Genomic DNA, 27936 nt, shown 5'->3' on the forward strand with positions numbered 1-27936 from the left:
GGGATACACTATCCCATTGTTTCAAATGCCTTTTAACCGCGACACCAGACTCCATTCACAATTTATGATATTTAATATTTTCTGTCTACAAAATCAACGCGAACATTTTTCTTTTTACCTACAACTTGATTCCTACAGTCGAGAGACCATATCATATAATTCGTCTTGATTATAAAACTCGAATTCACTAAATTTATTTTGAAAATGAATCTATTCACACATATAACACATCTTAAACCACGAATAATAAGCTAAGTGTAGGAGATAAACTAATACAAGGTGACAATTTGGAGCTTATTTAAATTTTAGATGAGATATCCGTAAGCCGAATTTAAATAAATTCAATATAAAAATAAGTACATTTAAATAACGTTTTGTTGCGGTGTTTATTAACAATCTAAAGCTGCTGGAGGATAAAATGCCTTAAAGTTAGAGTTTGCTTTGCAAAGCTGGTAATGTTAGTTAGCAAGTAGTAATAAAAATATAAACTTGACGGTTCTAACAAAGTAAAAAGTTTACTCACGTTTTCAGTGACTCGATAAACCAGTCATCTAAAATATCATCAAACTCCGCATCTTCCATCTCTCCCAACAGCTCCTGCAGGCATGGGTGCTGCTGCTCATCCACCACTTCCTGTTTATTTCCCTCTGCTTTTTATTCTACTGCTTCTTGGCTTCATGAAAACTACACCGCCACCTGCTGGTCTGGAGGAAGCGAGCCTCAATCTAAAATCACATATAGGGATTAAAGTTTAGATAGAAACAAAAATAACAGCAGGGTCTGTTCTAGCTTAATCCGTTAAACAGATGCAAGAAGCAGATAATCAAGTACAGAGGCCCGTGCAGCTGACTAGTAGCCTAAAGGTTGCTGGTTTGAGTCCCTGTTCAGATGCTGGCATGGACTCCATATGAGCTGTTTTTGTATTGTTTTTGTTTTGTTTTTTTGTTTTTTGACCCCCTGACAAAAATAAGCAATAAACAAATATCTGAATGAGCTGATATTCAAAAGCACTAATTTGCTTGATTCCATATGCAGCTTTCTACAGCCTGAAGAACACAAGTCACTGCAAGATGATTTGCAAATGTATTCTCTTGGTAACCCTGGCATAGCTAACACAGCACAGCTTCTTTAACTTTTAATTTCATATTTTAGGCCAACACAGCCAGAGGCGGCCTAAAATATCAAGACTCTCATTATTGGTTTCAGGCTTTACAGCAGATGGTATCTACATACATACAATTAAAAGATAAAACAGCATACAGGAATAAATTCGAATCACATGATATTCGCTTGTTAAACTGATTCAATAGAAAATAGTAATTTTAGATATTTGACGATGAACTTACAGTAAGTTCTGAATTTTGCATCCCAGCATGAGAACGTAGCTCTGAGACTGCTTTTTAGTCTCAAATCACTTGTATTTATATAGTGCCAGTTCACAGCAAGGTGGCTGATGTTGTGAGGTAAAGACCCTACAGTGTTAGTGAGAAAACCACAACAATCGATCTCCCACGGGTAAGCACTTGGAGGAACCAGGTTCTGTGTGGGGCGGCAAAAGAAGAGAGAAGAAGGTGAGCATAGAGAGATGAGGTTAAAACGGGACGGCGTGATCATGAGGTTGGTGGTTTGATTCCCAGCTCATCCAGTCTGCGTGTTGAAGCATCCTTGAGGAGCTTAAAGCTGCAGAATAAAGTGCTGTGGGGATGAGCTGATGCAGCTTGCAGTAAAAAGTTCTTTGCTTAACTAATAAAGGGGTGAATATATATCAGCCTATTTTCCATTTATTAACACAACTCAAAGTCTCCAGCATAACTAGAAGGATTTCGAGCCACCGGTCTAATGCGTGTATAGTTGTTCAGTTTCATGTACACGGTGCCAGTTCACAACAGTCATCTCAAGGAGGCCAAAACGAGTGTTTGAAGACAAACGCAGTGGAAGGTCGTGCTTAATATTACGGCACTCTGACAGCACATTTATGGTTTGCTGCCTTCAGATGGCCACAGAGGCTTAATGAACTGAAGACGCAGCATTTTTTTTCCAAACAGTACAAAGCAGCTGTCATCAACAGACGCCCTGTTGTAGCTGCCTTCATTATAAAATACCACACAGATGAGTGAATTGGAAGTCATAAAAATGCCAACAGTGCGTAACAAGGAAGCACAGGAAATTACCAAGAGTCTCAGAAGAATATTTTCAAGACAACTTTTGGGATGTTTACCCTCCTCCAGCCTTTAAGCTGTGCTTCCGGTTGTCTCTATCAGTCTAACGAATGCAAAATAGTTGAGAGCGATTAACAGATTTTGAATTTTGTAAATAAAGCATGGTGTACTGAGGGAATATTTCCCCCTTTAGCAGAGCAACAGAGTAAAAGTTTATTTTGATAATGTGATTAAATGAAGCTGCCAGAAGGAAAACAAACCTAAAACAGATGTTATGTTTGGGATGCTGGGCGTTTCTAGTTAAATGATAAAATATTCAAGCCATGAGTGCAGCTTATATTTGTCCTCAATTTTCTCCAGGACAACAGCTGAAACCTCGTCAATCCCACCATGCTCAAAGCTTCATCTCTCCGGCTGTTGTTTGCCGCTTTCTTCTCCTCCTCCTCCTCCTCAGCAGCAGTCCTGTCGTTCTGTTCCTCCGACTGTCTCACAGCAGAGAATCTGAGTCACATTTCAACCTTCCATTTCTCCTGTTACTCCTTCAGAAACAAGTGAGTCCAAATCAGAGTCTGTACAGGACAGTGAAGACGTGTGTGCCTGCGTACAGGGCTGCAGGAACTGTTTGCTCTAACAAAATAATCAGTGACAGTTATTTCAAAGATTTGAGGTTATCATGTCTGAATCCTCATTTAGTAAGACACTAAAATATTGGTCTGTCAGTGCTTTAGATACGATAACATGTGTTTTTTAACAAACAAGATGCTGCTGACAGATAGCGAGGAAAGACAGAGCTGGCAGTGCATTAAAGCTGAAGAGGTGAGGGTGAAGAAGATGAAGCTGGGAGAATGGAGAAAGGAAAAGGAGAAGGAACGCCCTGTTCAGCCCGAGCTGAATCAGCAGCTTTCACTTTCCTGTAGACATCACATGCTTTTCTTTCAAATCCAGTTGCCACTCTTCCCTTTCTCCCCCTGCCCCTTTTGTCTTCTTCGCCTCTTTTTCTTGCTTTTTCAGCTGTTTCTTTTCTTCTTTTACTGCTTACTTTGACTTTTGTCAGTTGTTTCTTGTCCTTCTTCCATTCTTTCTTCTTTCTCTTTCTCAGCTGCTTTCCTTTAGGTTATTTCTTTTCGTGACTTTCTTTATCCAGGCCATGTTTCTTATAGCTTCTATGCAAGCATTTCTTTTCTTTTCTCTTTCTGTCACCCCCACTCAGGCTCTTCTGTGGCATCCTGGATTTCGCCTGATCAAGGTTTTGTCTTTTTTGAACATTTACAATAAGCCCATGTGTCCAGGTCCAGTATTTCACTGCCACTTTTTACCTCCTCCTGGCAATCGCTAAATGGATTATCAGCCTCTGAACTGGCCCTCCTGCTGGTTGTCCAGCAACTTTTTCCTTTCCATCCACCTCAAGCAATGTGGTCAGCGCCACACTCCTCTTTGTACAATGATAACATCTTGCTTTTTTTCTGTTTTCAGTTCATACTCACACAGGCTGCTGCACATTGTGAAGTTTCTGGCCAACATCTCTTTGATGCGCTGCATGGCTTCTTTTCTTCCCTCTTTTAATTGGCAATTTTCAGCCTGAGTGGCTTTAAAGGCTTTTTGCACCTCCCTGTTGATATTTTGTGGAGCAGTACTCAAGAATCCTCCTTTGCATATCCAATTGTTTATTTAGAAGAAAGGCACTCAAGCCTCCTGGAGATGGTGTAGGTGGTATAAATTCTGACTCCAGGAATCATTAAAAGGGCATCTGATAAAATGTATTGATTGGACAGTGGGAAGCTGCGGGAAACAAATTTAAAATCTGGGGTGTATATCTGACGTCACCTGTTAAAATTCTTTTCATTTTTTAAGCTTCTAAATTTTACTCAGCAGCAGCGACTGAACACTGAGTTTCATGAGTCAGTAAAACAGTCACACATCGCTAAACACATTTAACATATTACAAAACCAGCAGCCACATGCTTTCAACAAAGAGCAGCCTGTTTCACATTAGCTGTCACTGCTGAGTCTATCACACCACAGAGATGTGAATGGCCTCTGTCCCAAAGCTGTTGTTTCACACTCGCAGCAGGAGAGCCTGGGTTTTCCTCAGATACGATAATTGTTGGACTATCTATCAGACGAGCCGGATAACTGCCTCCGGCTGAGCGTCAAAAGGATCCCAGCAGGTCCTAATGCTTTCTGCCAATAAGCAAAGACAATAAACAGTGTGCAGAATTTCTTCACAGTCTGTGATGTGAGGAAGACTGCTTTACCAACATTGGTTCACAAACAAAGAGGTTTGGCAATACTCAGTGACAGCGTGCAAGAAAGCGAAGAACAAGAGTTTTTCAGTTGTCTACCAATGTGATTGTTCCTCTGACAAAAGAATGATGCATTACACAAATAAATAAAACTATTTATTTACTTCTGTGATATTGATTTAAGTCCTTATTTGATTAAATATTTTGAATGAGAAAAGGGGCATTTTTAGTTTCCAGCCAACTCTGTCCCAGATGGTATTCTGTATTTGATGCCATCTTACATGCAGTGATTCCTTAGTTTATGGGGGATTTGCTCCATTTTCCTTCCTGCTTGTGAAGAACTCTTCCAGCTTGTTGAGCTTTTTGAGTCTGCTGGAGGTGGGATCCACATAAGAACTGTGAAATACTCCAAAATAAAAGTGATCTCCTTTCTGATACTTTCTAGAGGCCTTTGCAAAATCATGAAGGACTCTGTTGCAGGTATCTCAATCCTGTCTTATTGCTCTTGTTTGCAAGTCAAGTGCTTGATGGCTTGAGGTTGGCTCCAAAAGTGAGTCGAGCCCAAGTTAACAGCATTAAAAACCATGTTTACAGCCAGGTATCTATGGTTAGTTTCTCCCCTCACTGCAACTATTTAGTTGTAGTTTCTTTGGTTAAATCCATCCATCTGGACACTATTAAGGCTTACACATAAGTGTGTGGCTTTTTTGACTGACAGGTATACCAGCATAGAGAGCTGTGTGTTACATATCACCTTGGACCTCTTCAGCAGTTTTTTTTAAAGGAAAAATCTGAGGAATGCTATTTTTGTTGCCGACAGGTTGGCCTACTTAATTTTTTCTGTACTTTTATTTTTCTCTTTCTCCCAGATGATAGTGTTTGTGTGCGGTTGTGAGTCAGCGGGCTTTACTGCTCCTGTGAGCTCTTCCTGCAGATTCCCACTGGATATCTAGCTTTTGCACTCGCTCGGCTCATCACCCACCTGTGTATTTAAGGACCGTCTCAGTCACCCACTCTTCACCAACTCGTACAGCTTCAGTCGTTTTAGCACATTTTAGTGTCTTGTTCATGCTTTCCTGGGTGAACTTACTCTCATCTCTCTTCTGTTAGACTCTTCTTGGTGCGTCAGCCATTTGTCAGCCAGCTCCCTGAAGAACAAATCCCCTCTGGATCTCCTCCTATGAAAGAAATACCTGCTTTGAGAAAATTTAGCACCAACCAAATCCTCTTGGTCCATTACTTCAATTTTGATTTGTGTTGTTTTTCGATTTGGCCTTAGCTGATAACTTTGCACTTATTTCTGGTGGCAGCCAAAACACTAACGCTGAGGCTTCAAAATTTAGAGCCCCAAACTAATGTGTTAAGACACCTTGAGGGCCCAGAAACACTGCAATTTCATGGCCTAGTACATGTCTTATGTTCTTGTCAGGCCCAAATTCTATCCACAGCTCCTCAATGCCTAGCTATGTGCAACAATGTAGGACCATAACATCTGTGCTCAGAGTGCATGCAGTCATCTTTTCAAAGTGTGGATGGAAAAACAAGATACCAACCAACTGGAAACATTTAGGCAATTAACTGTGTGAAAACTTCAACTACCAGACAAGTTGTTTCTGCCTACGGACCCGATGTTCCATCGTCTCACTCACAAGAAACAGATCATACTGCAGATTGGATGCATGAAGAGGCAGATAGAGTGCTATTCTGAGGAGTGGAAAGATCATAACATGCTCTAATTGCATAAACCACAACGAAGATCTCGTGTAAAGATATTCAATCACAGTCATCAGACTAATCAGTTGTACATTATTAGTCTTTTAGTATCCAGCAGCTTTACAACCTTCTAAGTTTTCACGTCAGTCCTTGCTTTGCTTTTAGAAGCTTGTCATGCTAAAGAAAAATTACAGGGTTTGGTTGCGTCTGTGTTGCATCACGTCACAGTAAGCTTTCACTCTTCATTCACTCAAAGAAGCTTTTTACACTCCAAAGTGAAGCCTTTTAAAATAGTCCGCAGAAAATAATTCTGAAAATACTGGTTTTGTGTTTTTGAGTGCAAAGCTTTTGCTGTGATCACTTCTTATTTTGTCTGATGACTTTGCAATCACAGCAACTATTTCACTGACATCTCAGCTAGGAAAAATGATTCACTGGCAGCAAAGCGAAGTGCCCGACATGGGCTGAAAGCTGCAGCGCACGCTCATGAATGTTAATGCTTGGAAATAGGACATCTCCTGATGAGATGCACAGTGTATTGATGCACATCAATACACTGCTGGTGTGCACACTTACATACAAGAGAAAACAATGGATGCAGGTGTAGCAATGGGTAACGCGGTGTTGTCTTACCCATCGCTGCTCATGACTCATGTGTGAGTCATGATCAAATCATTATTTCCCACTTAAAGGAAGAAAGCAAAAACTATCATTATGAACAACTCAGCAATGATTTTGCCGGCATTAAACACAATATGTGTGATTATGGAGAGCTGGAGAAGACTGAAGAACATTTATCCACCACTCATCCCGTGGCAGACGTGATGCGTTCTAGTTGTTTACTGAAAAACACAAAATCTTTCTGTAAAAGTCTCCATGATTATTTATGTATGACTCGTATTATATAACCACCGATATGCGCTCTACCCTGACATTTGCTGCGCGGCATGATGGCACCATAATATATGGTGTTATTCAACACCTTATATATATATGTACATGCTGATTCGAGCCTTCATCCTTTGTATATTGGACTTCATAGAAAACAATATGAGGAGGAAAAAGAATGAAATCTAATTGTATGTTTTTATTTTTTTTATTTATAACTAAAGACATGTTGTAAAATTTAGTATTCAACTAGGGTACTGTGCAAAAGCCTAGAGCCACCATGCATTTCTTCACATTTTGCTTTCATACTTTTTAAATTGGTCTTGAGAAATAATTCTCTAGGTTTTCTGAAGGTCTTTCAAATTTTGGGGGGAAATGGCTGTTTTTTCACTCATTTTCAGTCCAGCCCATGTACCTCCATCTTTTTAGGAGGAATGTTTTGGGGTGTTTTTTTTTACTAAGCAACAGCTTTATTTTTCAGCACAACAGAGATGACAAACACAGAGTCAATGCAATAAAAGCATAACTGGATGGAAAAACACACAGGGCCCCGACCTTAATATTATTGAAGCAGTGTGGGATTGTCTTGACAGAGAACTGAACAAAAGGCAGCCAACATCCAAAGAAGAGTTTTCAATGTTCTTCAAGAAGCCTGGACAGCTATTACAAGAAAGTTTACATAAGACTGGCTGTGTTGAAGAATAAAGGTGATAATATTAATTACTGACTTTCAATTCAATTCAATTCAATTCAATTTTATTTATACAGCGCCAAATCACAACAACAGTCACCTCAAGGCGCTATATAGTGTAAGGCAGACCCTACAATAATACATACTAAGAAAAACCCAACAATTATATGACCCCCTATGAGCAAGCACAGAGGTCTATTAACACATAGTGACTGAGAAAGGTGACTGAAAAGGAAAAACTCAGTGCATCATGGGAATCCCCCAGCAGCCTACACCTATTGCAGCATCCAGCCCTAACTATATGCTTTAGCAAAAAGGAAAGTTTGAAGCCTAATCTTAAAAGAAGAAATGGTGTCTGTCTCCTGAATCCAAACTGGAAACTGGTTCCATAGAAGAGGGGCCTGAAAACTGAAGCCTCCCATTCAGGCACATTAAAATTTGTAGAATCTTTTTCTTGGCCTTTAAACTATATTTCCATGAAAGTTTGCACGTTTCAATAAATCCATGCACCCACAAATACAAAGAAATATAACTTAGGAAGGGGAGGAGGAAACTTTTGCACAACACTGTAAATTTTTCTTGCATTTAACCAAACCAACACTTAACCTTTATTACTACTAAAACACACACAATGTAGCTTTGGCTCATTTTCACCTGCACCATCCTGCAAGGCACCCAATGTGCATAAGACCAGTCCCTGAGAAATTCATGATTTGTTTTCTTTTAGAGAAGCTGTGGCTGTAATCTACAGTGTAGCTATTTTAGTGTTTTAATGAGCTGGCTTCTTTAGGGGGAAGCAAAGGGCACAATGCTGAGAAACCAGTGTTGATGTGTTTCGTTTTACTGGATTTGTTGGCAATAAGAATTTGCTAAATAGGTCCAGATTTAAAGCTTCAATCTGAGATAAGATGAGGGTTTCTATGAATAAAGAATAATGTCCTATACTTTGGCAGTGGGAACTATAATCTAAAGTTTAAATAAACCTGATGATCTACTGTTTACTTCAAACCACCACATCTGCCAGATTTTGTGGACCAAAATCTAAAAAAAATTAAAAACAAACAATCTAAATCATCAGTAATTGATTTATGAGACTTTTAATCGGCCGTGTTAGCGACTCTCAGCGCATGTCAGGGAAACTCACCTTTTTCCCATTTGCTCACTAATTACACCGCTGATGTGACTCGATGTGGCTTTATCTGTGTTTACAGCTAAACAGCAAGACTTAATCTCATTAAACTGTGACTCGACTTTAAAGCGCTGCATAAAAATTCTCCCGGACGCACCAGACTGTCATCACTTCAAAAGCCATTACTGAAGCTCGACGGTGCAGAAAACTGCAGGTTTTCAAGTCACAACATCAAAACACGGAGGAAACGCAGCCTCCTCGAAACTTTAATCATCAGTAATGAGACGAGCTGAGGTGGCTAATACACTGTTTCACAGCACGGCTCTTTGCTGCTTTAGTTCAGTTAGTCATTTATATAATATAAAACAGTATTGTGGAAAACGTTACAGCATTAATGTCACATCGATAGAAGAAAAAAAGATGTGTACAATCTCCAAACTGACTACGACTTGGCTTAAGTCCTGACTAAAAATCGGTATATAACAGAGAACATTTACATTTATGTAATTTTTAAAAAAAAATTTTTTTTTAAAGGATTTGAATTTGTGTTTTATTATTAGATCAGTTTGATTTGAGGTCTTCACTATAAAGCAGGATTAGGAGCTTATTAAGAGTAAATTCAGGTGTGACCCTGCATTTTCAGGGTTGCAAAGATACTTCAGGTATGAGGTGTGTTGGACTTCGAGTTTTTTAGTGGCTAAGATTTCAGTTTCAGTGTAAGACCGTCTCGAGGTGTCATATTTTCACTCAGCATTTAATTTACACTATGTGTTAAGTGTTGAACAGATTGTTTGCTGAAGAAATATGTTCTGTATTGATCAACATGTCTTGCCACATTTTATAAAATCGACTAAATGAAGCTGTGCTCTAAAGCTTTGTTGTGATACTGAGAATGAATAAATGTTTCTCTCTTTGTCACAGCAGTGTTGCGATTTGCTGTAAGACGTTTCAGGTTCGTTACACATTTTAATGCCTGGGTTAACTGAGAAAGGCGATAACCACCACCGCTGTGATACCCCTCTTTCTTCGACTAAGGTTTTAGGTTTTGTCAAGTCAGCTTAAGTAAAGAGAGCTTGGCTATGTTGCACTTGCTTTGCAGTGCAGCCCTCAGGTTACGTTCAAGATCAACATGCAGAAAATTATCACTGACCTACCAATTTTTTATTTTCTTGATGAACATCCACAAGAAATACAGATCCTTAGGAACAAATTTAAAACTTAAAAAACCCCCAATAAGTCTTAATAGTGACAATTCTTAAAACAGGTAAATCAACTATTATATTTATTGACCTTACATAAAATCTGTCATATTTTCTTGCTCTCACATGGATTAACACCACCAACGCTGCAGGTAAAAGAATAGAGCAGAAACTCTCTTGCATGTTATAAGAAAACATCTAAGCAACACATACGTTTGACGCAATACAAAACTAATCACAATCAGATCTTAAAGATAGAATGACTTTACGTTTGTCTTAACTTACAGGGTAAGATGTTTGTCTGACTTACTCTTCTTGATTTAAATAACCTTTTCTAACAGTTTTACCACTTTTCCAGTCAAAGCGCTTTGAGTGCACACATATTCACACAGCATTTTTTTAATATTTAAAAAGTTTTTAATACTTAACCCCACTTTTTACACATTGCTATTACTGAATAGCTTGTAATATGCATTTGCTTATTACAGCAAATACACTGGTGTGGAGCCAGATGCTGGCTTCAGAAAGACAAACAGGCATCAGGAAATGTTTCCAGACATTTATCAACATGCAAACTTTTCTTTTTCTTTGCAGTTTTTTTATAGACAACATAATGCATAAAAAGACCCATGGGGTGATTTGGAAATGGTGCCATTACACTGTCTGTCCAACAGAGCGCCTCTAAAGTCAGTTTACATGCAGCTACTCACAGCTGAGAGGAGGAGGTGACAAGTGTCGTCTTTACAGTTTGTAAAATGCATTGCTGGTGAAAAAACAGTGATGCCATAATTTAATTAACTATAAAGATTAACAGCAGATATAATGTCAGAATTATTACTCACTAAAATCCCAGGATCTGCTGTGGCCTATCAGAATCAAATATTAACATCCAACATTTATAAAGTCACTTTGGAAATTATACCACAGAGAATTATGAGCTGAATCTGCAGCATCACCTGGTTTTGCAAGTTTATATCAGGTTTTGGCCTCATTGTTGAGAACTCCCACAGTTGCCTTTGATTGCAAGCAGAAGCGCTCTGCAAGAAAAAAAAAAGCTTGTGAGCCCAGCCTGTGGAGGATTTAGCAGCTATGAGGAGTCGACAGGAAATAAATACTTACTTTGACACGGCGCTTCATTTGGTGGTCCCTAAATAATTTTCAGATGCCTAATATTCTTTGTAATTGTTTTTGTTTCATATCCCATTGTTTTCTCAATCTCCTCTGGATTTTCTATCCACACACTCAAATGAGTTGTGATAACTCTGAAAAGAGGTTAATGCTAAACATGTTTACATTCAGATGAGCACAACTCAGAAATTGGGAGAAATAAAGGAAGAAGATGTTTGCTGAAAATGTTCCAATAAGCAATCTCCCCCCAAAAAAACGCAGCAGCTGAGCAACAGAGCTACAGAGTTTATCTCAGATTTTCTAATTCACTGGGACAGCAAACAACCAAGCAGGTCAAAAAATAAATATAGCCGTTACATCACAAGTGCCATTTGCTCTGTTGTGCTGCAGATGTTTTTCCTCCTTTTACTGCAGAACTTTCATTTTGAACTCCTCTGCCTTCTGGCAGTCAAAGCCTTTTAAGGCCATCTGACATTTTTAAAAAAAGACACATTATTATGTTGACATTACTGTTTTTAAAAACGGCGAAACTCTGCGCTTGGGTGCAAATTTTGATGCCAGCTATCAAACTAGAAGTTAACAAACTCTTCAAATACAAAGATACATTTCATAGATCAATTATCAATCAAAATTTTCATTTTATTGATAATTTCAATAATTTTACAGGTACACATTTGGAGATAAGAAGGACCTGGATTTTAATCTAGTCTGGGCCCCTCTGTGTAGAGCAGGGGTCTCAAACTCACGGCCCGGGGGGCCACTTGCGGCCCATGTCACCCCTACTTGTGGCTCGTATATTGATCTGAAGAAATATGATGCAATTTGGCCCTTGAAGTTACTTTTTTGTTAGGGAGGATTTGTTTGTTGTTGAGTGCAATGTTAAAACAATTTATTTAAAAAGCCAAAAATTTATTTAATATGACGGTAATATGAGCAGAGAGCACAAACATGCTGAGGGATTGGCTGCGTTAGCTCAGCAAGAGTTATTTGTAAAGAGAACAGTTTTCACTGGCAGTCAAAAACTAATGTGTACACTTATGTCTGCATTTTTATTTTGTTAAATACAAACAAAATTATAACAGAAGTGCTGCCACGTGTCTGGCCAGAGAAAGAGTACCAATTTGTTTATTTGGTAGTTCAATGAAAGACTTCAGTTAAGAGTGAGAAAAAAAAAATGCATTCATGTTTGCAGTTTTGTCCTGTTATATAATATTTGAATTTTTTTTAAAAAACACCCTAGATTTTCAGAAATTTGGGGGGTTTTTTTGTACTACTTGAACAATACAGTGGCCGTCCAATGAGATGACAGTCTTTCTAGCAGTGAGGGTTAGGGGTTAGGGAAAATCAGTCTTGGTGTTTGCCACAGACCCATCTGAGCTGAGGTTGGTCCCTGAGGTCTGTCGGCTCTAACGTGGAGATCCAGCTGCACTGGCAGGCGTACGCCCGCAAGCCTCTCCTCTTCTTCAGCTTGGTTCTGAGCTTCTGACGTTCCGGCATGTTGTTCCTGCCGGCAGAGAAAGACAGGATAAGACCTTACCCTTCCAGCTGCAGCCCTGCAGACAGCTCCTCTGTAATCCTACTGCGCAGCTCCGTATTAACTTTTCCATTTCAAACTCAATAAGAGATAAATTAAATAATGTGTGCAGAGCAATCTGCTGGAAGGACAAAATATCTGACATGCACAGATGAAAGAGAGAGAGGAAAAAAAGGATTCTTACCCTTAAGGAACTTTTTAGCTATGAACAGATGTGTATATTTTTATATCTGTTACATGATAGATACGTAGAATGACCAAAGCCATAATTTTGCAATTTTACAGAAAGTCATCTGGCTCAGGAAATAAAGCTCAGTTCATGCCGTGCCCATGTTTTTATATCAGCATTTGCTACTCTACTTAAAGTTACATTAATCTGAATCACTGATCAGTCAACCCTGTGAGAAACTTCTCTGTAAATTACTGATCAGTAATACTTTGCTTCCTCCTTGTAACTTTCACCAACTGTTTCTAATGTGCCATATAGAAATGAAGCTTCACAGTATATAGAGACAACCACACGGCTCCCAGAAATCAAGGAAACACTCAGTAATCACATTACAACACAAAGTGTCCAATTATGAAGCATAAATCATTGTAAATCCATTTCACCTGCTTTGGTGTAAACAAAAGTGACTCAGGTGCACTGGAGAGGCAACAACAAGACCCCACAGGGGAATGGTTTTGCTGGTGGTAGCCACAAACCACTGCTCTGTCATTATTACTTCTGACTGACTTTCCTCTACTTTTCCTTTGTGTTTGTGTCCCTGTCACTACTGGTAGCATGAGACAACATCTGGGCCTGCTTTTTGACAATACGCTTCCTCTCCAGTGCACCTTTTGTCACTTTCATTTGAATCAAATCAGGTGAAATGGATTCACAGTGGTTTATGGGTCTTATCTGGGCAGATTGTTTGAAGTTTAAATGACTTTGTGTTATCCAGTGCTGATAAAGTGTTTCGAATGGCACATTTAGCTGCCAATGTTGTTTTAAGTGAGCATTTTTAATGGAATTATTTTTTTATCAAAAGTTGCGCGCGAGAAAAAAAGACAATGCAACCCAACAACTTCATTTCGCAGACTTTTGACAGAAAAATAATTCCATATATTTTGTTCCATATTCAGAGTAACTGTCTTGTTAGATTTCTAAAAAAAAAAAAAAAAAAAAAAAAAAAAACATACACCACAACTATGCATGAGTGAAAAGCATGTAAGAATGTATGTAGGCTAGTCTGCTGAAACGTAAGCTCTGCTCCAATTTCACTGTATGATGCCAAAGTATAGCAACAATAAAGGAATCTTTATCTTATGAAACACACTGACCGACTGGTTCCATTTCTGTGTTTCCAGCAGCTCAGGCAGTGTTTTCATCACACAGCCTGTGACAGACTTCACCAAACAGCAGATGGACACAGTTAGAGACTAGATGGTGAAGTAAGGGGAAAATCTAGCAGCTTAAGAGACAACTATTTTTTCTCGGAAGTTTGTAATTTTAAAAAAATGTTCTTTGGACACAAACACCACTTTAAACTGATGTCAGTGTTGCTCTGTAACTGGTAGATGGGTACACTCAGTACCTCAGTTTGCTCTCAAAACAACCTCAATTTGTGCAGTCATGGATTCCACAGGATGTTGGAAAAAATCCTTTGAGTTTGACACAATGCCATCACATAATTTCTTCAGATTTGATACAATTGCCTGTTTTACCACATCACCAGAGCTCTTTGTTATGTTTCAAGAAACCAGTCTGACATGACTTTTGCTCATGCTGGAAGCAGCCACTAAACATGGAAAATTGTTTCCCTAAAAGAATGAACATGATCGATGACAATAAACCGGCTGCAGCATTCCAGTAATTAATTAAAAGTAGATATAAGTTAAAGTACACTTCTACTTCTTTGTTTTCTATCATGTATACACTGTTACAATGATGTATGGCTCCTTTTTCTAACTAAGATTACAAAAAATGAAAGCAAACTAAAATATAAATGCACATGGGAACTTTAGTTTTAGTCTCTGTCCATTAGGTGGAATTTGCTGCACATTTATTAGGACGTCTACACGACTGTGAGTCAACTGCCTTTACACAGTGTTGTGTTTATGCTCATATCGATTCTTGTTTTCCTAAATCTCGCCCATGACAAATATCCTCCATATAGTAACCGTTCCAAAAACACAAAACAATAATACCAACCTATACTGTGTCACTTTGGGTTAATGGATTCAATGCAGGTCTTTTCATGATTAGTTCGCATCGCAGATTTTATATCAGTTGGTACTGAAACTCTGCAACTTAGGAAACCCTGAGTCCTGCCTTTAGCATGAGGAGAGAAAACCTGTGAATTTTAAAAGTAGAGTAACATCATGATATTGAATGGCCTAGATAAAGGAATCATAACTATATAATGACTTATTTTTTTATCTTTTAAATATGCAGTGATTAACAACCACCAGTACACATAAACTCTTTAATCAAACCTGTCCATGTTTTGCATGAATTTATAAATTTATTGTTTTACAAAAAAGGTAAAAAAAATAGTAAAGCACATTATCATTATTTGTTTAAATAGATGGATGCATGGATGATTACTTTTTGATGAAGATGCTAAATTATAGTTATTTGCTTGCATCATGAATAGAAAAATTAGTTTTAGTTGTTGAATGTCGGGCTTGATTACTTTCTTAGAGGTCTAAATTTGGGTAGAAAAACATGAATTTGGTTTGTTATTTGCTTAAAAGTGCAAATGTCATTTTTAGGTTTAAACAGGTTTTTGACAGATTTCTGAATTTTTTGTATATCTTTGTTTTTATGACAGGTGGTCTAATAAATGTGTTAAGCACCGCGTTAAACACTGTAATTAAATATGAAACATTTGATTTAGACATGAAAACATTGTAAAATCAAACATATTTCAAGTTTACACCAGTAATAGTCCAATATGAATAATCTTGACCCACTGACCTAGATTCATCCATAACAGTACCCTAATCTTCGCTAAATTAAAATGCATGATTATGCATGACAAATGAATACAGACAGTCATTAACATTAAGCTCAAGTGTACTTAACATGTATTTTCCTCTCAGCTTTGTGCTGTTTGAGGCTGATGTTTTTTTAACTTCTCCTTTATGCTTGAAATAAAAACTGTGTCACCCCATAATAATGTATGAGTAGAAAATTATGCAAACAATTCTAAATTTGCATACTGTGCCACTCACTTTTGCTTTTAAAATTATAGGCACAGCACACATGCACTTCTATCACTGTTAATGTCCTCGTGTAAGCCTCTTAATTAAGAAGAAACAACAACCGTGTGGGTAGTAATGGATGCATAAGCTACACATGACCAGGCAAATGTCAAATTAGTGTGAAAGGAAAATCGCCTGTTTAAGAAAGCCTTCTCAGACCACTGAGGAGAGAAAACACCATATTCTTTATTAACAAATTATGGGTAAACTACTTAATGTACTATTCTGACAAAAACAATGAAGTTAATTCGTTCAACACAGATCAAGTGTGAGATTAAATTACAGCTCAGCAGCTTAACCCTCCAGTAAATTGTGTGAATAGATTATAACATAACTTTTTTCAAATTTGTCACCAGGTCGGTAAAAAAGAAAAGTAAATTTGCATGTGAATATGTTTTTCATTTAGATTTAGAGGCTATGAAGTGCATATGTAACTGCCTCCAATGTGATGTTTTGTTTTTTTTAATTTCACCTTTTGTAGCTGAAAGGTCGAAGCTCTACTCCTAAAGGACTGAAGCTTTATTGAGGATAACACTGACGTGATGACATGAAGGGCAAACTCATCATCCTGAGTGCTCCTGAGTGCTTCAAAGTGCTCTGAACTTAAAGTCACACTAAAAGTAAATTGCACACTTGTGGAGTAAAAACATTGCTAAGTGCTAACATGTCATTGGTGTGGATGTATATCTTTTATGCTGGTGTGTGAAAACTTGACACATGTACAGCCTTCTTAACATCTCATAATGTCTTTCCAAGCACTAAAAGCCTTCTGGACACATACATTTAAGTTTCCTGCACTTACCAGTGAAAAACACTTTAAGACCATCTTAAGCTTCACAGAGCCAGCTTTACCGCTTCTATATACTCGGGAAACCTTTCATAATCAGGAGATTTCTGGTTTATTTCTGGTGTTTTACCCACACACTAACAACAACTCATTTAGATGTATTAGATCTTTTGTACTTATATATTAATTCAGATATTACTCATAAATCATCACCTATCTTTCTATCTATCTATCGTACATGCATATCTGTGTTGTCTTTCAGAAGGAAACTATATAGACCCAAGCACCAAACAGCTCCTCTATTACAACTTGCATTTTATGTCACGAGATGGAAAATATCTCCTTCCTACTTAGCAGAAAAGATGCAGAAGACAACTTTGATGGGCATCTAAACAGCATTAAGCATTTGTTAAAAGTAAAGGCTGAAACGCCTTTTTATTTTAAAAAAATCGAAGGAAACATTTTCTCTGCAGTCTTCAAGACTACAAGGCAGCAGATCTAACCACAGGCTTACCATGCTTACTATTGTGGGGACCACAAGTTTTGATTTTCCAGACTTCCATACAAATAAGCTCATCATGCAGTATATGCATAACCCCATGGGAAACATGGTTTGCTTTGGACAAAGACTAAATTTAAAACTGTAGTTACATATTTGCCTAACAGGTGAAAGACCCCTCATATGAAACACCAACCTCTTGTGCAGCTGTGTCAGGAAGGGCATCTGCTGTAAAAATCTGCCAGATTAAGCGTGCGGTGACCCATTGTGAATAAGGAGCACCTGAAAGTGTGATCTAGACATCTACTAAACTTTCACCTCTGAACCACAATTAACATGATTTTAATCTTGACAGCTCTGTACCATTTACACGCCCTTTCAGACCCATAATCAACAGAAAATTGTTCAGTGGGATATGGATGAATGGCTGAAATTAGGTTGAATTCATGTTAGTGTAAAGGCCTGAAATGACAACCTGTCTCTTTTCAACTCAATTCAGATTTATTTTTAAGAGAGACTTAATCCACAAAATAACGTCCATAGACATCTGGTACATGGGGGAGCAATTTTTGTTCAGTAATGAGGTTAATTTTGTTTCCATTGTCAAAATGAAAAATATGTCTAGACTGAGTTTTCCTTATTTGGTAAGGATCAGACAGAACGCTTTAAGCTCACATTGCCAACTGATGCAAATAAATTCTGTTTTTGAGGAATTAAGGCAATTAATGAAAATAACAGTTAAACCGTTCTTTTACTTTCTTCTCCCTACTTTTTCTGAATAATGAGCTCTTTCAATTAGTGGTTATTTTTCCTATTTGGTTCCTTTTATTCATTATCTAAAACGTTTTTATGTATCTATTGCTGGAAACAGAGACTGAACTAGTCAGAAAGTGGAAGTTAAAAGAAGCTCAAAAGCCCTGAGTTGATGTAGAAAAGCTGCAGAGTTGTAAAACTGATAAAATTCCTATTATAGTCACATGTTTGAAACTAAGCACTCACTTAGCACATGCTGACAATTACTACAGCTTAAAGAGAACAATCTGTCAACTGGCACATTTACCTGCTCACACTGGGATATTACTGGAGTTTAACAGTGAGATTTTGTTTCATAATGTATTAAATACAAACATGCCCAAACAACAAATTTGACTTCAATCAAATCTCCAATAAGATTAAAAGAAATGTAGAATTGATCATGAATCAGTGTCTTAGCACCATCATTTACACCTACGTATTTCCAGCTTTTCGAATCGACTGGAAGAGAATGGGTCAACTTGAAAAAAGAAAGTCCCCTGTCAACAGTAGAACAACGCAGTCACACCATGCGCAGGTACAAATGCTGGCAACAACATCAGCCACACTGTAGGCTCTCCATACATTCAACACAGAAGTTAATCAGCCTCAGTGTTCAGTTAAACCCTCGGTTCTTTTATTTATTTATTTTTATCTTAACAGTAGCTCTCCCTTTTCCTCAAATACTTACTTAAATAATGGTCAGACACCTTAGTCTCACTTCATACTTGTCACCTGATTATCTGTGGCCCATTAGTGTGACCCGCCATAGTCTAAGAACCGCTGCTATAACGAGTGACAGCGTCACCAGAAGTCAACCTTTCTCCCTCCTGCAGCTGCATGTCTGGACAAAACGACACCATTAACCGTTGTAACATGAATGGAGGTCACCTGTGTGGTGTTATCTGAATGATATTCTACTGCTTTAGTGTTAAAATTATGGAAAGCTCATTTCTTGCATTATCATAACTAGATAAAATCATGAGGCTGAACCTGTTTGTGTAGTTCAAACTGCATTCACAATATCACATGCATGTGGAGCAGCTGTTGATCAGGAGGTATACTTATTAAAAGGCTCCTTCAGTCCATATGACAACAGTGGACCCCAAAGAGTCTTGATTCTTCAAAGCACTTCAGGGATAAAAGCTTATATATACTGCACTTAATTTGCATAAAGTCAAATGTTACCTACTAATTATTTATGTCATTATGAACTTTTTTTATGAACATTTTTCTTAGCAACAGAAAGAAATCTATCAACTGGGTTATAAACACAAGCAACAAGAGCAAAAAAAGACTGCTGCTTGTCTGACAAGTAGCACGACTCACAGATAACTAAGACATTATGTGAATTCTGTCAAGAGAAAGTTTACAGAAAGAGAACCTAATATGCTGACATTTATATAACTGTGATACTCAGTCTGTAAGTTTGTACCAGCAGTCTACTTAGTTTATAGTTTTCTGGAGAGGCTTAACAAGGGTGTGGGAGTAGGATAGTGTGGTTGTTTATATTCTAGTCACAAAGATCTGCAGATGCTGAATTGTTTCCATTGGGGAAAGGTAACTGCTCTTATCGGTCATTAGGACTGTGGGTGGATTAATGAGGGCTGAACATGTTTTACAATGTGCCCTGTTCTACTTTACTCAGAGTTCAGCTTGTCTAGAAAGAAAAAAAACAAAAACATATACATTTAAAAGCAGCTCCACAGAACAATATTGCCCCCGTCTGGTCAAGCAATAAAACCCAACAAATCTTAAGAAAAAATAATAATTTAATTATCTTAAAACACATAAACATTTAAATTCAATTTTTATGCCATGTGATTCATTTTTATATTGCGCCAATTCAAAAATGGTCACCTTAAGGTGCTTCATATGGTAAAGGTAATGACCCCAACAATTTCACTGTACCAAATATGGGAACAAGTGAAAAACACACTGTTTTGGTCAATGTAGCCATTCCAGGCAGTAAGACTGAAATACTGAGATACTGAAAGGGTTCTGTACTAGAGCACAAGCAATGAAAGACTTTTATAATTCACTTACATACTTACAATGTGAGTAGACTATAATAATTAGAAGATTCATTAAATATCCCCAAACAATCCAGCCTTCCTGACATTATGTGTGAGTAAGAGTTGTGGATAATTTGGGGTCTCACACTTAACAAGGTTGGCATTAAGATAAACATCCAGGAAATTCCTTATAAAATAATAAAAGGCAGCACAGAGGCTTTTAATGCTGTAAAATAGGATTTCATGACTCATTCTTTTTTATGTTATTTGGGGACAAATGCTGGACAAATGTGTTTGCTCATACTGGATTGGCCAGTAAAGCTTCGTTGAGATGATGATGTCATGTTCAGGGTTTTTTGTTTTGTTTTTTTTAAACACATTGGTCCCTCTGCTGGATCAACAGTGGCCTCATTCAGTTTCACACAGCATTGTTACCTGTCAAAACATGCTGCACTACTCAGCAAGCTCACAACAAACAGCTAAAGTCCACAACAACTGATATGCACTTATGTGTAACAGACTACTTTATCACTGCTCCCTGGCTTTGTGGGAAAGGTGGAGTGAATATAGTTGAAACTCACACAGGAGATCTCAGTGTGCGTGTTATGGATCATCAAATTGATGCCACATAAGTCAAAAAGTGGCGAGAACAATGAAATGCTGTGGAAGTTCACTTCTGTACAGCACACTGGTTTGTAAGCTAGGATCCCCAGTAAGGATCACAAAAAATGTGGGCGGGGGGCTCCACAAGATACAAACAGTAGCAGGTTTAAAAATATGCAAGACAAATTTATAGACAAATATAGTTATCTTGTTTCAAATATATCCTTTTCCTCTCAAGTTTTTGTGCTTTGTTTTTATGTATTCAAGAAGAAAAGCGGAGCAGAAAAAAAATCAGTTTTATCTGAAAGGTTCACAGCTGGGAAACATTTGAAACTGATGAAAGGAGTGGAGAGATGTTTTGAGTCTCAAGAGACCAAGCTTTTCTAGAGACTAAAATGCCAGAGTGGGGTCATTTTATCATACTTTATAAAGGAATACTTTTTCTGATGGCTTTACTCGTGTTTATCTCACCTTTAGTGTTTCATTTATATGTGGCAGATATTCTAAAATGTTGTAATAGACTTAAATGTGACTGAGAACTAGAATTATGTAAGAAGTAATCAAAACATTTTCATCATCAATTTTGCCAAAATGCCTTATGCAGCAGCACATCTTACTATTCTAGGTCATCATAATTCCTGTAAAAAACTATGAAAGTTTCAAGGAAAAGTTGTAGATAAAGTTCAGATATTTAGGATTAAAAATAATCACTGCTGGGCTCATAAATTATCCCAATCAATCACTTGAAGGTTATAGGGTGACCAAAAACCAAAGTTTTTAAGGAGTACTAGCAGAGCACACTGAACTGCATATACAGTCTGTAGAGGCTAAGCCTACGCTTGAAGCCAGTGAGGTGTTCGTGTGTCTACCTTAAATACATTCCCATAGACACACCATATGTAAAACACAAAATGTGACCCCTAACGGCATACATAAGGTACCAATTTAAATCTGCTGCTCACGTTCCTCTTTAAAACTTCTTTAATCACACATTTTCTTGTCAAGATGAGAAAAACATGGCATCGAGCCTGCAGACTCACCTGAGGAACAGGTAATCACAGCTTGAATCCCACTCACAGTCATCAAACATCAGCACCCGAAAGTCGCAGGATATACACCTCAGCTGGTCACATGATCTATTGGTATACAGTCAGTTATTATTTGCAATAGGCAATGAATACACACTATAGGTAATCACTCATTGGTCTATAATCATTTGAAAATGCACCATGGTATAATTTATTTAAACTAATCGAAAATATGTTTTGGATACTAGAGTTCTACATCTTTATAAACCAGGACCAGACAAGACCTGACAGACGCTCTTCAGTATGAAATTATTTTTTCACACCTCTTGGATGCGGCTGTTCCGACACCATTTGCGACAGAGCTCCCGCCAATAAAAACAGGACAGCACCTGGATGCAGAACACGCAGTGCAGATCGTGTCCAGACAAACAGAAAGAGCAAGAAAATCAAAATCCTGCATAAACAGGATACACAGCTTGAACAAACACACAACCTAGTCGTTACTTTTATATATAATATAAAGACTTTTATCTGGCCACTGATACGCTTCCATATAATATGTTACTGACTTTTATCTTGGTTAACTATCCTTCATACACTAATTTAGTAAATATCCAAACTTATGGCATATGTAGAAATACTAACTCAGAGACAAATGCAGTTTAACTTCCTTGCATCCTGTGATTATTACATGCCTGCATGTTTTTTTTTTAAATTTTGAATAAACTAAAAGACTTACTTTCTTCCTCCCGACTGAGATGGAAGCGTCTTTTCCACATGTGGTCCTTTAGGAAACTGCTCAGCCTGAAATGAAAGGTTAAAAAAAGAGTTATTTCTTTCTTAAACTGTGAATAGAATAAAACCAATTAAAACCTACATTTATCGCCACCTGCTCCTCCCCATCCCTCTTGTGTATGTGTAGTTATAATCAAGTAGAGCTGTCACAAAGAGGACTTAGTCACATTTGAAAACCCAGGTGTATGTTTATGGCTCTAACTGGTTATTCATAATGCACGTGAAGACTTGGAGATGAGACAGATGCATCATAATAATGTCTGACTGTGAAGGCAGAAGCTGAACCTAGATATTGGCACTTCACTTTAAGTGTTTCACATAATTGTATTCTTCCATCTGCCTCTTCTTAGAACCCGCTCCTGCTGCCTGAGCTGCATCCTCTTTTGTACCAAACGTAGCTGGTCACAGGCAGTTTTAGTGTTGTGGGTCAGAGTGACCGAGTTTCCCTCTGTCAGAGGACCAGAGTGGCTGAGTCATGTGTTATTTGGAGGATCTGAAAAATAATTTTGAACATAAGAATTTGAACAGTACCTAAATTAATAGATTTTGCCCCCACTTGAAAAAAATCCTAGGAGTATCTGGTTCTCCAGCTTGAAATGCTCCGCTGTGTTTACCTGCTGGTCACTAACTTTCTCTTTATTGGTCAAATTGGTTGATCATAGCTTTTCTGTTAAATTGATGCTGAACTGAAAAACAATTTCTAAGGCACAAAAGCAAAACAGAGGAAAAAATGTAACAAATTACATTCGCAGGGAACTGCATTGTATTAGGAACAGATATTTCCTGTGTGTGTGTGTGTGTGTGTGTGTGTGTGTGTGTGTGTGTGTGTATTAGTGTGTGTGTGTATTAGTGTGTGTGTGTATTAGTGTGTGTTTTGGGGTTATTTGTAGCAGCAATTTATTTAATTAGTGTAATTGTTTTATATAGCACATTTTTTGGCTTGGTCTCGCCTAATAAGTCAGTTTATCACATCATCCATTTAGTTAATAGCTGACACACATTAAATATTTGGAATTTTGTTACTGGAAACTGTGTATCCTCTTCTTTAATTATATATTTTCCCTCACTTTATGCACCATTATCACGATTAGCTAATGCAACTCCTTTGAGAATAGTTTCAAACAATAATTTTCGTTTTTTTCCCCCTCAGTATACCTGTCTGTCAGCTTAATTATCCAAGTTAAGGCTACTACCTGCTTCATTCATTGGGTACTGTAAGACTGTGGTGCTCAAACTGTGGCTCATGAACAACCAGAGGACCGTACTTTCAAGCAAGATTAGAGATTTATCAAAGTAACTTAAGGTTTTACCCTAAAAGGTGGTTCACTTCTTATAAGAATACACTCCAATGGTAATTTGTGCTGCAAATCAACACGTACAAAAATCACTTTTTGCTGACCAATCAGTTTTCTAAATAGCAGCGACCACAGAGGAGTAGCACCTGGTGTGCTCTTCTGCAGCTGTAGCTCATCTGCTTCAAAGTTTGATGTTTTGTGCATTTAGAGATGTTCATCTGCATTCCTGGTCTGTCGCAAGGGGTTATTTGAGTAACTGTTGCCTTCCATTCAGCCCACAGCCTTAATCCTCGGACCTCTCTGGGTCAAGGCATTTTGACCCCAAGAACTGCTGCTCTCTGGATATTTTCTCTTTTCCAGACAATTCTCTGTAAAGATGGTTGTGTGAGAAAATCCTAGCAGATCAGCGTTTTATGAAATACACAGACCAGCCAGACCCAGCCATGTCACCAATGACCATGCCACATTCAAAAATGACTTAAGTCACCTTTCTTCCTCATTCTGATTCTCTGCTTGAATATAAGGAGCTTGTCTAGACCATCAGCATCCTTAAATGCATTGACTTTATGCCATGTGATTGGCTATTTAGATTATATTTGCATTAACAAACAGTTGACTGGTGTATACCTAATGAAATGGCTGGTGAATGTATTTAGGGCTTTTCAAGGCTTACCGACTAAAGCACTAAACCACACATATTCTGCTGGCAAACACTGGGTTGACTTATCAGGGTAATAAGTAATTGTGTAAGTGCTTAACCTGAACGCCAATACTGGGATAAATGAATCTTGACATTTTGAACTTACTCTGTAGTAGAGGTCCTACATAAAAACAAACAAGTGAAGTGAAACTAGTTGAATAGATATACTTATTGCTAAGGCTTGACAAAATCTCTAGAGCATGCTGGCCAGAGGGCCAACAGCAGCTCTTGGTAAGATTTGATGAGGATCATAAGCCTGAAAAGGAAGAAAGCACAACTGTGCATTTCATTCATCCACAGTTCACTTCATACATGATACAGCAGTACAAAATAAGATTATGGGACCACAACAGAAGACTAAGCCTTCCTAACAAATTCAGATACAAGCAGTGGCAGCTCAGCATCAGTTAAAAACCTAAAGTATATGACAGCAGTGTGCCCCTCAAACACATGCAAGACTTAAAAAATGTTTTAAGGTGTACTTAGCAAGCTTTTCTATATGCCGTGCATTCTTGTAATTCACAGTTCTCTTTCCAGAATTCAGAGAGGTCAATCTTACCTTTGGCTGCGGGAAATGACTGCAGTCTTCCTCCTGTAATTCCTCCAGCAGGGCGTCAATATCCTCAGTGACACTGTTCACTGACCCTTTAGGTTTTGTGGCACTAAATCAGAAACACATATATGGATTAGTGTCTTGGGGTTGTAGCAGGTGCTGGTGACAGATATTAATGACTGTTTTTAAAGAGCAAACATCTGTATCTACAATAACCCTATATTCTGCATATTTCGGCAGTTTGTAGTATAATTTGAAAACACTGAAGCGATTTAAATATAAACTGAACTAATCATTAAGTTTATTAAATAGCAGCAATGCCTGGAACCTGAAGTAATGCTCAGCTAACTTATACCTGACATGTGCTAGCCAAGTTAGCTTTGTTTACCCGTGCTTTTTCTGTCCGTCTTTGTCTTTCTCGTGTTTTCCAACCACATTTGAGTTGGTGCGAGCCGCTGAGGACGCAATTGAAACGTTGCGACAAAACTTTTTCTCGACTTCATCCAGCAATTGGTCCAAATCTTCATCATCCATCGTAAAGAGTTCCTCCCACCGAATGCTGTACCCCCACCCCAGCTAATCAGCACAAGCTAGCGGCTGACATCATGACAGCGTTCGTCGTTGCTAAGCAACAGTGGGACATAGCGGAAGCCGAGCTACGGTGTCTTCAAAATAAAAGTCTAAATTGAATCGAGCTCAAAGAAAGTTTTAATTTCTACTTGACATTAGGTATTACATTAGGGATTTCCCCCAGAGCCTCTAGTTGTTTGCAAATGTTTGTGTCTACCTGACATATGTAGGTCAGGCATGAATCTCCTGGACTATGATCTTTGTAGACAACAGTGTGATCTATAGTGAGAGTAGGGACCTGATAAAATAGGGTCTGGAGAAGTGGGGGCATTGTTCTCTGGAGAGATTGAGAATAAAAATCAGTAGAAGAAAGAAATACTCAAGATAGCAGTGAGACCTGCTATGGTGTACGGTTTGGATACAGTGACACTAAAAAAAGATAGGAGGTGGAGGTGGAGAGTTTCATATGAAACTCTCATATGAAACTCTCCACCTCCACCTCCTATATATATATATATCGAGAAGTCCAACAAATTAGAAGTGCTATTTTAGACCAACACAGGAAAACACACTTTAAACAGAAGAAACGAAGCACAGCTGATTGATTTTTTGTCTATGTCAAACCTTTTTTTCAGGTTAAAGTATACTGATATCTTACAGGTAACTATCAAATAAAATTACATTTGACAAGATGGGCGCACCACTTCTATTATATATTGGGATGTTTATTTATATTGGGATATTTATAATTAGAGCTATTTGTATTTTTCTTGCTGTGTTTTATTTCATTTAGTTGTACAGCACTTTGGTCATCTGTGTTGTTTTTAAATGTTTATAAATCTCAGTCATGATTGACTATTTTGTTCTGTTTTGTAAGTCTTTAATATATTGTAATGTTTCATTAAGTTTAATTAGAGCGCTTACTTTATTAATAATTTTATTTTGAAAATGTGACAGGATGTACCGTTAGTTATTCTTTCTTTGCGTGTAGCATTAGAACAACAGTTTTTAAGCTAATGTAAGCTAGTTTGCCAACAACAAAATAGATCCTTCCTTTGAAAATTCGAGAATGTAAAACTGCAAATTGCATTAAAAAGAAAAACAACTAAATAAGCCAAAAAGCTTCGTTGTCGGCAGGATTCGAACCTGCGCGGGGAGACCCCAATGGATTTCTAGTCCATCGCCTTAACCACTCGGCCACGACAACCGGATAGAGCTCTTTAACACAGTTGCACGTTTTTAACAGGCCAAGTTAGTCTTACACGAACGAGTTCCTTTAGTTCATAGTGTAGTTCTACTGAACTGTACTGTACAGACTCTCCAGTTCGTTTAGATTCTAAACGAACTTACACGAACGACAGAATGAGTTCCTTTGGTTTAGAAGATGAACCAAAGGAAGTTCGTTTAGAATTTAAACGAACTGGAGAGTCTGTACAGTACAGTTCAGTAGAACTAGAATAGATAGAATACAATACAATACAATACAATGCCTTTATTGTCACTATACGGTTGTACAATGAGATACAGAGCATCTCCTACTCAGTATGCTGGGGGGCACAGTTCTGCAGCACTATATACATATGGACAGTATTAACAGAGGGAAAAATATATATATAAAATGTACAAATATACAAATCTACGATATAGGAACAGGTGTATTTGGAGATATCAGTGGTGTACCCTGTATTTACAACAGTATTTGCAACCGATTTCCCTACTTCCTTTTAGTTGAACAGCTCTATACACCCACATGCTGTAGTCTCACATTACAGTAGTTACTGTAGTTTAATTTGAAACCGGGTCATTAGAATCTGAAAATATCCACCAAAGGCGGATAAAAAGGCGCGAGATCTGATTGCTACAAGAAGTGCTGCTTTGAAAAAAGTCCCAACCGCTCAAACGCGGTGAAGTGTGAAGACGGCGGAAAAAACATGGTTAACCTCGAAGTTGTTTAGGGTTATTTAGGGTCAAGGAACAAGTCTGACTTCCTGCTCATTCAACAGGAAAGAAAACCCAGGTCGTATTCCCGTATTATGAGTTCAGGTGCCTTCCCATCAGGTGCAACGCTTTTCTACGAAATTCCCTGCAATCACTTCAGCTGAGCAGCATAATGGGAAACATGACACTGGAGGACACACAAGGCATCAGTTATAGATATCTTTTTTTTTCGATGTGTGAGACTTTTGGGAGTTCCAGAGTTTTATAAAAATATAATAATAAAATAGAATACTACTCTCCCTGAACACTCAAAGAGCTTTATACAATACTTTTCAGGTTGAGGGATTGTCCTATTTCCATTATGGCACATAAAATATATTTAGAAGTTTAGCATTCATCCAGCGGAATTCCATAATATTCAGTGAATT

The 27936-nt window shown here is 37.9% G+C and overlaps 2 protein-coding genes and 1 non-coding gene across 5 annotated transcripts in view; all 3 read right to left on the bottom strand.

Moving 5' to 3' along the window:
• The window catches only part of wdr73 (WD repeat domain 73), a 12881-nt gene extending 12169 nt beyond the window's left edge, over window positions 1-712 (bottom strand). The window contains exon 1 of the mRNA XM_031745926.2: window positions 524-712. Coding sequence (XP_031601786.1) covers window positions 524-582 — 59 coding nt within the window. The 5' untranslated portion in view covers window positions 583-712. The remainder of the gene's footprint in view (window positions 1-523) is intronic.
• c11h8orf37 (chromosome 11 C8orf37 homolog) lies at window positions 690-25604 on the bottom strand. Of its 3 annotated transcripts, XM_039619701.1 has the most exons (9): window positions 25389-25604; window positions 25007-25109; window positions 22397-22461; window positions 21981-22046; window positions 21670-21765; window positions 12519-12654; window positions 10979-11059; window positions 5493-5580; window positions 690-725 (listed from the first exon to the last, which is right to left on the bottom strand). In XM_039619701.1, the coding sequence occupies exons 1-8, from the start codon at window positions 25532-25534 to the stop codon at window positions 5539-5541; spliced, it is 735 nt and encodes a 244-aa protein (XP_039475635.1). In that variant the 5' UTR covers window positions 25535-25604; the 3' UTR covers window positions 690-725; window positions 5493-5538. The 3 variants fall into 3 exon arrangements, with proteins under 3 accessions (XP_039475635.1, XP_031601789.1, XP_039475634.1); XM_031745929.2 differs by lacking the exons at window positions 690-725; window positions 10979-11059 and having other exon boundaries at window positions 5505-5580; XM_039619700.1 differs by lacking the exons at window positions 690-725; window positions 5493-5580 and having other exon boundaries at window positions 10093-11059.
• A 1091-nt stretch (window positions 25605-26695) lies between these two features.
• Window positions 26696-26777, bottom strand: trnas-aga. The gene has a single exon. It is a non-coding gene; the product is annotated as a tRNA-Ser (tRNA).
• Window positions 26778-27936: the final 1159 nt, after the last annotated feature.

The sequence above is a fragment of the Oreochromis aureus genome, linkage group 11 (genome assembly GCF_013358895.1).
Source record: "Oreochromis aureus strain Israel breed Guangdong linkage group 11, ZZ_aureus, whole genome shotgun sequence".
Classification (NCBI taxonomy): domain Eukaryota; kingdom Metazoa; phylum Chordata; class Actinopteri; order Cichliformes; family Cichlidae; genus Oreochromis; species Oreochromis aureus.